We start from the raw sequence: 10,469 nt of genomic DNA on the forward strand, positions 1-10,469 counted from the left end.
TCTCAGTCTTTGGCAGCCAGTGTTGGTTTTGTAAACTTCAGGTTACTTTGATCTTGCCTTGGATTGTCCTAGGGTCTCATCTTAACACTGGTGCCAACTGCCAAAGGAAGACTGCTCCCCCCAGCCAGCCATATCAGAGTAGCACAAAAGCACAGGGCCCCTTTCACAAAGTAGTGAGTAGATCACGTGTCTCATAAATTAAATGCACCGGTTTTAAATACAAATACGTTGTGGATCGCTGATTTCATTTGTTGCCACACCAAACCAAACGAGTTTTTTTTCCCCCCTTTCAAATCGCCTTGATTGGCTTCATGTTCTCGCCATGTCCCTGGACAGAAGCAAAGCACTTGTGAAATATCCAAAGAGGTGGGGAAGTTAAGCGGGAACGAAAGGGAAGCCCGGGCTGGAGTGATCCTCACTGAATCACCGTTTCCTCAATGGCGGAGCTCGCGGTGTGTCGGGGGGCGGGGGGGTGGACGGGAGGAGGGAGAGGCGGGTGATATCGGAAGAATGCAAGCTGACCTGCGCGTGGAGGCCGAGCCCTTGAGCGGTGCGCCCCCCACCCTAAAGCCAGGACACCCAGAGCCCGGAGGGCCGGGCCCAGCGGGCTGGAGCGCCCTCCGGTGGCCACGCCGCAGGCCCCACCAGTGGGGCTCTTCCTCAGACCACGCTCTCCACCGCGGAAGAAACGAGACACACAGAAAGTTTCCAAGCCAGGCGGTCAGCAAAGGACAAGCCAGGTCCCTGAGGGAGCCGGGATGCGCGGGCTGGGCAGGAGCCAGTGCCCAGACCCGAGGCGAGAAGGAGAAGTCCGGGGTCTAAAGGACCCCCTCCAGGCCTCCGACGCGTCCCCAGGCGGGACTCTGGTCTTGCAGATCCCACCCGCGCGGGATTTGTCCCTGCACGCCCACCTTGTAAAGGGGGCAAGAGGGCTGTGGTTAACACCACGACGGGGTACCCTCTACACCCCGGTTGCAGAGCATGCTTGGGCTCCTGTTGGATTCTCTCTGTGCATTCGTTTAATTGGAGGGAGGGGGCGCAACAGCTCCCTGTGACGCATTGTGGTCCCCAGTAATCTGATTCTAAATGTCCCCGAAGAGCCCACCTGGACTCTCCCGCCCTACCCCCAAGCCGCCTTTCCTCCGCCGGGGTGACGAGTGGGAACGGCGAATCCCCTGCCTCCTCCCTCTCCAGTCTCCAGGTTTGGGCGCCAGGGTTTCCCCGCCGCACGCAGTGGACCCGCTGGCCGAGTGGTGGCGGCTGGGGACCCGGAGCGGGCGAGGCCCGCCGCGGTGCCTACCTCGTCCACGGTGAGCGGCATACAGATTCGGTACTCCTTCAGCAGCATGGTCCTGCCGGCCGCGGACCCCAGGAAAGAAGGGGGCGTCCCAGCAGATGAACAAGGCTGGCGCCCAGCGGAGGGCAAAGGCGCTGGGAGCCGGCAAACGAAGCAGTCCTGGCGGTGCGCTCAGATCCTGGCTGCCTCCGGACCGCCCTGGAGCATGTCAAGCTTCGGGTCCCGGCGTCTGAGACTCCCCTGCCTCCTTCCTCGCAGAGATCAGCCCTCCCGGTATTGCAAAGTCAGGGACTGAGGGAGGGAGACCCGCAGAAGACAGCTCGAATCAGCAGCTCCTGGCTGGTAGGCGCGGCCACCAGATCAGGACATGCCCGGCGGCGGGCGAGATAGGCAAGAAAGTGGGTGGAAAAGAGGTTTCCACAAATTCAAACAAATGCACAAAAGTCGCCCTCTCGATCCTCTTCCGAAAGCAGAGCTGAACCTGGCGAGCCGCCCCCCTTTCCTCCGACCTGTCCACCCTGGGCTAATGTCACCAGGAACACATTGCCACGGGAGCCGGCGATGCTGACTTTCCAAACAAAGGCTCGATGGGCTCCTCTCCCCGGGCGGTAAACAAGATTTCCTGCTCTTCTTTTAGGGCCAGTCCCCGAGTCTCTCCCGAGCTCAGCTGAGAGAGAAAAGGGAAGCCGCGGCCGCCAAGGCTCTGCCCAGCTCTGGGCCCCGGGTGTCTTCAACCTCGGCGGGTAGCTGCCAGCGCCTTTGCGCCCGTCCCCTCCCCCGAGTCCCTCGGCTCTGCAAGCACCGTGCGTGCCCGTGAGTTTGCAGCCACCTCGCCGCGACTGGAGAGTCCGCGCCGAGCTGCAGTGTGCCTGGGGCAGGGAGGTGGGTGCGGGAGGAGCAAGAGCGACGAGGCTGACATCAGCAGCGGCCGCGGCGGGGAGGGTAGCCCCATCCGGCCAATGGGGAAATGGCAAAGAATGTGGAGGATTTAAACAAAACAGCATGTCTCTCCACGTCTGCTGCCAGACGCTAGGGCAGTCCCAGAACCCACAGCTTCGAGCACCGGGGAGGATCGCAAAGAGAGGCTGTCTTGGACTCTTACAACGTTGGGATCTGTTTTCAAATGTACCCTTGGTGCCACAGGGCTTTCGACTTAGTCGCTCTGGAAACCCTCTGCTTTCAAAGTGCACTAGTGTCCCTTGACTTTGGGGGTGGGGACGTCTTTACTAATGGCCACCTCGAACGTTTCTCTCTGATAGGGTAAGCAAGGGCAGAGCACGAGAAGTGATGTAGCGGGTGGTTTTTTGTTTGTTTGTTTGTTTGTTTTAACATATTCTCGAGTAGGAATCCTGCAGTGTGGGTGAAAACAAAGTACAAATGTACACACACACACACACACACACACACAGAGAGAGAGAGAGAGAGAGAGAGAGAGAGAGAGAGAGAGAGAGAGAGAGGGCCCTGTCATTGCCAGTTACCTCTTTCTCCCTGGCTCTGCAGTCCTACTGGAGGCTTCCCAGAGCAAAAGAATAGGTTTTCGTGTCAGCACTCCTAAGTTCAAAAAGTCACAGTGAAATGTCAATAAAAATGCCTGGGGTGTTGGTATTTCATCCATATTAAACAGATCTCTCATTTTAACCACAAGAAGCACATTCTTCGGTTGCCTGGGAAGCAGCATGTAACTGCTGAAGTCTGGTTTTCATTTGTCTGGTATTCTTTTTTTTTTTTTTAACTTGTTTTCCTGACCCCCCCCCCCCCAATGCATCTACTGCCTATGGGAAAATACTCTGTAAGCATCACTGGTTCTGAGATAGATAGATAGATAGATAGATAGATAGATAGATAAAAGTTTGTATGTGCCTGTGCTTGTAAGCTCTGGAGACCCACATCCATGCAGAGAGCTTGCACTGGGCAGTGCAGACTGTGCAGGCCTCGATATATACCATTTTAAAGTTATGCTCAATAAGTCACTAAACAATATAGTCGACATGGGCCAACGTTGTCCCGATGACCCAATGGGGTTTAGAGCTCAGGGATCCAGCCTCCTAGGAAAATAACACCCTAAGTCTGCCTTATATTTTGGTGAAAGAAAGAAACTATTTTCTAAATAAATGCTCCCCCAAAGTTGGCTCAGAAATATTTACAGCAGCTAATTAACACTAAACCAAATTCCTTAGGATAGAGAATTTAGTTTGTTTCTACTTTGTTGAGACAGGAGTTTCTCTGTGTAGCCCTGGTTGTCCAGGAACTATCTCTGTAGACCAGGCTGACCTTGAACTCAAAGACTCACCTGCCTCTACCTCCCAGTGACAGGAGTAAAGGCATGGGCTACCACTGCCCTTCAAGGTAATTTAAATCTGATTCTGTAGTGTTAAAATAAAAACACATTGGAAGCCTGTGAGACAAAAAGAACCCAAGCTGGTTTTTCTTTCTTTTTCTTCTTCTTCTTGTGTGTGTGTGTGTGTGTGTGTATGTGTGTGAGGTGGCACATAACCACCTTTGCAGTGGCATGCCCTACACAGATTCTCCAGGGTATTTTAGATTATCTCTACACTGTTTATACTATCTAATGCAATGTACATACTATGTATATAGTTGTTATGCTGCATTGTACAAAGAGTTAGACAGGGGAAAGTATCTGCGTTGTTCAGTCCAGTAGTGTTTTCTGAACCTCTTTGGTCTGGGGGAGGTGAATCCACAGACTAGGAACCCGCAGACACTGCTGGCTGACTGTAGGCTTTTCTCCCACCTTTTTTCTGCGTAGCCTTGGCTGTCTTGGACTCACTTTGTAGACCAGGCTGGCCTCGAACTCACAGGGATCCACCTGCCTCTGCCTCCCGAGTGCTGGGATTAAAGGCGTGCGCCACCACCGCCCAGCTTCCCACCTCCTTTTTGCAAGGTGACTTCCCCCAGTGGATTCTATTTTCCTTTTTATCGGCTTCTTTATTGCCTCGCACAGCTCTAACTCTAGCAACCTGAAAGCCTTTTGGTGACGGCAAGAGGTTCTAGACTCTGAGGCTGTCTCTGCCACTTCAGCCCACTGGCATTTCTTAACCCCAACCCCGGAGGCTGCAGAAGACCTCCACTTTTCTGCTCTGATCCTTTTGCTCATCCCACTGCCTTCTCAGAGAATCCTTCATGCCATCCCAGGCCTCATGACATCATTTTAAAGCCAAGTAGTGACTATCTGAATATTATGGAAAGTGATGCGGACAGCAATAGGCTGAACTGGTTAGGACCAATACCAGAAGTGATGGTGTTAACGTAACACTCCCGGGAACATGTGAGCCAACAGGGAATGAGAAAGAGAGGAGGGCTATAAACTATCTGGGCATGAATTAGGGGTGGCTAGCATTCATTACTATGGTTCTTGTTCTGGGGTTAGGAAGAGTTCATTCATAACTCACTTAGTCTAGGGGAAGAGGGTGCCATCTACTGGTCAACAGTGACCAGTCTTCATCAGAAGTCCTGCCTTCATCAGCAAATGAAATGACCATAACAGTACCTTTGTTTCTTTCCTTTCTTTTCTTTTTTCTTTCTTTCTTTGTTTTTGTAGACAGGGATTCTATGTAGCCCTGGCTGTGCTGAAACTAGTCCTGTAGACCAAAATGGCCTCAAACTCAGAGATCTGCCTGCTTCTGCCTCCCTACAGTTGGGATTAAAGGCATGTGCCACCACCTCTCCGTTTGAACCTTTATTTCTTTTAAGCCAATGAAAGGTGATGCTATCACGGTAATGGTTGGTGAGACGGTTCCATTAATGATGGAAAATCACATATAAAATATCACATACTCTTTAATCCCAGCAGAGGCAGGTAGATCAAGGCCAGCCTGGTCTACAAAGTGAGTCCTCGACAGCCAAGGCTACACAGAGAAACCCTGTCTCAAAAAACCAAAACCAAACAAAAACAAAACAAAAACAAATATATATATACATATATAATATATGTATACATATATCACATATAAAAATTAGGGCAGGGCACAGAGAAAGTAAAGGTGTTGACTTGGGACAGATGGCACTTCATTCTGGGAGTGTCTGAAAGTTATTTGACAGCACTCTTGTGTTCACTTATTAAATGTGTCAACCGTCCCCCACCCAGCATTTGACTTTGTTGAGGTGGGGGTGAACAGGAATCAGTGTAGTATCCATCAAATCATATGCAAATGCCTAGCTACCCCAAACTTGATTGGGACTGACCATCAGCCTCTGAAAGAACTGGCTCCCTGGCTTAGATGTTGACTTTCAGCTTGTCCAAAAGGACTGAGTGGGAGGCTGGGGAGGCTGGCCTGAGGCTCAGCAGGAGAGCACTCATCATGCTCAGACCCCGGCAGTGGGAAGGAGAGAGGACTGAAGGAAGAAGATGACAAAAGAGAAAATAGCTGTGAAGGGGCCCGAGCGAAGCCTCGGTGGTTAAGAGCTCTTGGTCCTGAACAGAGAGGCCAGTTCAGTTCTTAGCACCCACGGCCTGTATCTCCAATTCACGTCAGCTATCATCCTCCTCTGGCCACTGAGCGCCCACAAACACATGTGGAAAGGCACATATATGCACATCTATAATAATAATTTTTAAAAGTCTTACTGGGAGTAATGGTGCACACCTTTAATTCCAGCACTGAGGGATGTGGAAGCAGGCAGATCTCTGTGAGTGTGAGGCCATAGTCTATAGATTGAGGCCCAGGTCAGCGAGGGCTATGCAGTGAGACCCTGGATACATAGACAGATAGATAGATGGATAGACAGACAGACAGACAGACAGACAGACAGACAGACGAGAGATAGACTAGCTCCGTTGCCATTCCCCTTCTATTTTATATTACCAAAGTAACCCTTGGTAAAGGCCCCTCTTTGCTTATCTTAACCTCACCCTGGATTACTTAGCTGAAGTGGTACCTGGCACACTTTTCCACTGTAAAGATACTGTTCTTCTCTTTCCATGCCTTAATCTGTCCTCAAGAGCAACTCCTGCTCAGGAGAATGTACGACCCACCTCCTCAAAGAGAGAGGGTGTGTGTCTCTAATGTGGACTCCTCCACCTTGGCTGCAGTTCTACAGGAGTTGGTCCACCTTCCTTCCTTCCTCCCTTCCTTCCTTCCTTCCTTCCTTCCTTTATTTACTTTTGGTTTAGTTTTTTTGAGACAGGGTTTCTCTGTGTAGCCCTGGCTGTCCTGGACTCGCTTTGTAGACCAGGCTGGCCTCAAATTCCTAGCCTGCCTCTGCCTCCCAAGTTCTGGGATTAAAGGCATGCCCACCACACCCTGCTTGTTTGTTTGTGTTTTCTGAAATAGTTTCTCCGTTTGGCAGACCAGGCTGGCCTCCAACTGAGAGAGCCACCTGCCTCTCCCTCCCAGGTGCTGGGATTAAAGGCTTGCGCCACTACTGCCATGCCGCTGCTGCTGCTGCCGCCGCCACCTGGTGTAGTAGTAAAACACCCAAATTGGAAAGATGGCTCACCAGTTAAGAGCACTGGCTGCTCTTCCAGAGGACCTGGTTGATTCCCATCCCCCCCAGGGCAGCTCACAATCATCTGTTACTCCATATCCATGGGAACCGATACCTTCTTCTAGCCTTCTTGGGTATCAGGCACACACACGATACACAGACATACATGAAGGTAAAACACTTAACACATACATTTTTTTTTTTTTACAAATGTTTAAATTGGGCTGGGGAGATGCCTCAGAGGTTAAGAGCACTGGCTGCTCTCCCAAAGTCCTGAGTTCAATTCCCAGCAACCACATGGTGGCTCACAACCATCTATAATGAGATCTGGTGCCCTTGTCCTGCGTGCAGGTGTACATGCAGGCAGAGCACTGTATACATAATAAATAAATAAATCTTAAAATAAAATGTTTAATTTTTTTTTTTTTTTTTTTTTTTTTTTTGGTTTTTCAAGACAGGGTTTCTGTGTGGAGCTTTGGCTGTCCTGGACTCACTTTGTAGACCAGGCTGTCCTCGAACTCACAGCAATCCACCTGCCTCTGCCTCCCGAGTGCTGGGATTAAAGGCGTGCTCCACCTCGCCCGGCTTAAAATGTTTAAATTTTTACAAATGACTGGTAAACCAAACAATAGCCTCCAAAGATATCAAATCCTGGCTCTGAGAACCTGAAAATGTTGCCTTATACAGGGTTTTTGTAGATGTGATCAAATTGAGGATTTTGAGGTGAGGTGGTTACCCTAGATAAGGCCTTAAAAGTTTCACAACTGTGGGGCTGGAGAGATGGCCTCAGTGGTTAAGAGAATGATCTGCTCTTCCTAAGGATCTAAGTTTAATTCCCAGCATCCACATGATAGTTCACAACTGTCTGTAACTCCAGTTCCAATGGATCTGACACCCTTCTACCAATACACATAAAAATTTAAATATATATATTTTTTGGTTTTACGAGACAGAGTTTCTCTGTGTAGTCTTGGCTGTCCTGGACTCACTTTGTAGACCAGGCTGGCCTCAAACTCACAGTGATCCACCTGCCTCTGCCTCCCGAGTGCTGGGATTAAAGGCGCGCACTGCCATGCCCGGCTAAGACAAATTTTTAAAAGTTTCACAATTGTATTCAATAGAGAGAGCTAGAGCAGTGGTTCTCAACCTTCCCACTGCTGCGACTCTTTAATACAGCTCCACATGTGGTGGTGGCCCAACCATAAAATTACTCTCATTGCCACTTCATAAGTAATTTTGCTATTGTTATGAATCATAATGTAAATATCAGACATCCAGGACATCTGATGTGCAAACTCTATAGGGGTCACAACCCACAGGTTGAGAACCGCTGAGCTAAGGAGAGTGGGTACCACAGAAAGGAGAAAAGGGGCTGCGGAGATGGCCCAGTTTTCCTCTTGCTCTCTCTCTAACAGATATACAGATTCATATACATACATATACACATATATGTTATTTTTTAAAATCCTGTCATTCCTCTAATTGCCTTAAAAATAGACAATTTATGGGCTGGAGAGATGGCTCAGAGGTTAAGGACACTGACTGCTCCTCCAGAGGTTCTGAGTTCAATTCCCAACAACCACATCGTGGCTCACAACCATCTATAATGAGACCTGGTGCCCTCTTCTGGCCTACAGGTGTATGTGCAGGCAGAGCACTATATACATAATAAGTAAATAAATACATAAACTTTTTTATAGTAGGCAATTTACAAAATATAGTATCCTGCACAAGAACATTTCTCTAAGGCCTCAGCTACCGTTACTCCAGGATGACTCCTAACTTTAATATCCAGCCACTATGACTCCCCTGAAGCTGAACTGTGTACGTACATACTCGCCTTCTTAGAGCTGCCACTTGGCCAGCCAATAGACACCCATGTACATCCCCAAATGTTGCTACTCCTCTTTCCCTCCAGCCTCAGTCCTCCCTAACTCGCTGTTTCCTGAGAAACGGTGCCTCCACCCAACCAGACACTCTGACCCAAAATCTTGCTGATGTGTGTAAGCCCTCTCCTGCCATCCATCAGCAAACTTGGCTCCGTCCTCAGTCCACATCCAGAATCCAGTCACTTCTTGTTCTTGGCACCTCCACTGCCTCCCCCTAATCGCAATCAGAATCCATGTTGGCTTTGTGTGTGTGTGTGTGTGTGTGTGTGTGTGTGTGTGTGTGTTGTTCTTGTTCGCCAGTGAGGGATCACAGCCCTAAGGATGGAATCCATGAATGCTAAATAATCCCTTTTGTTTGTTTGTTTGTTTGTCTGTTTTTGTTTTTCAAGACAGGGTTTCTCTGTGTAGCCTTGGCTGTCCTGGACTAGCTTTGTAGACCAGGCTGGCCTCGAACTCACAGCGATCCACCTGCCTCTGCCTCCCGAGTGCTGGGATTAAAGGCGTGCACCACCACGCCCGGCTCCAGATCTTTCTTTATTGTGCTTCGATGAAAATCTTAGAAAATATTATCCACTCATAAATATAGCATGACAATATAGTGTGTGTAAAGGAGAAACAGGATTTAAATTAGTAAAATACCTTTATCACCTCAAATATAGACAGAGGAGCTAGAGATACAAATACATATCTCTGTGTGTATATATATATATATATATATATATATGAATATATAGAGATGGATATGACATTATACATCACGTAGTCATATGTTGTTGGGGTTTTTTGTATTTTTAGACAGGGTCTCACTATGCACCTCTGGCTGAATTGTAACTTGCTACATAGATCAGGCTGGCCTCAAACTCACAGAGATCCACCCACCTCTGCCTCCGAGTACTGGGATTAGTTAGGCTTGGACTACCAAGCCTGGCTTTCTGAGCTTTTAAAAAGAGATCCTATGCTATTTCATAGGGATCCAGAAAACGTATATGTGAAACTTGAGTGGGCCTTAAAAAAACTGCAATTTTCAAGCGAGGCATGGTGGCACACGCTTGTAATCCTAGCACTTGAGAAGCGGAGGCAGGTGGATCTCTGTGAGTTCAAGGTCAGCATAGTCTACAAAGTGAGTCCAGGACAGTCAAGGCTACACAGAGAAACCCTGTCTCAAAAAACCAAAAAAAATAAAAAAATAAAAAAAGAAATAATAATAATAATTGCAATTTTCAGGCAAGGGTGCTGGCTCAGCCAGTAAAGATGCCTGCTGTCAAGCCTGGGGCTTCAATCTCCAGGCAAGACTGTGTCCTCTGACCTCCACATGCACGTACATAGACATATAACTAAATCGATGTAAAAATTATAATAAAGGATTGCAATTTTCTCAGAAATGTGATCTGAGTTGTGTTAGAAATTCTTGTTATTGCCACGGTGGTTTGAGTGAAAATGCAATAACACTTGTTAGATTACTGAGCTGACTGCCACCTTTTCTTTCATGAGCCATTAGAAATCCCACAGATCAATGCAAGATTCTCAATCAGTGAAAAACCTTAGAATTTTTGCCTTCCGGGTCAGTTTTATCCTCCTCACTTATAGATGAGAGCACCGAGGACCAAGAAAAAGTCAAGTGGCTCACCGACTGTTCTGGTAAACCTGAGGTGTTTCGAAGCAGAGGACATAAACGTGAGGTATCCTGCTGTGTCACATTCGCTTACCTCACCCAGTAGGGAGATGCAGACACCTAGAACCAGGAGACAGGAGCCACTAACCCCGCCCACAGAACAGCCCCGCCCATCCTCGGGTCGGGGCCCCCACTCTCCCCTCCCCGCGCGCCGTACTCCCCGCCTCTA

The 10,469-nt window shown here is 48.7% G+C and overlaps 1 protein-coding gene across 1 annotated transcript in view; it reads right to left on the reverse strand.

Moving 5' to 3' along the window:
* Positions 1-2,347, reverse strand: part of PITPNC1 (phosphatidylinositol transfer protein cytoplasmic 1) — a 270,108-nt gene extending 267,761 nt beyond the window's left edge. The window contains exon 1 of the mRNA XM_084748592.1: positions 1,301-2,347. Coding sequence (XP_084604718.1) covers positions 1,301-1,348 — 48 coding nt within the window. The 5' untranslated portion in view covers positions 1,349-2,347. The remainder of the gene's footprint in view (positions 1-1,300) is intronic.
* Between the last annotated feature and the right edge of the window lie 8,122 nt (positions 2,348-10,469).

This window comes from Acomys minous, assembly GCF_964271855.1.
Source record: "Acomys minous genome assembly, chromosome: 12".
NCBI lineage: Eukaryota > Metazoa > Chordata > Mammalia > Rodentia > Muridae > Acomys > Acomys minous.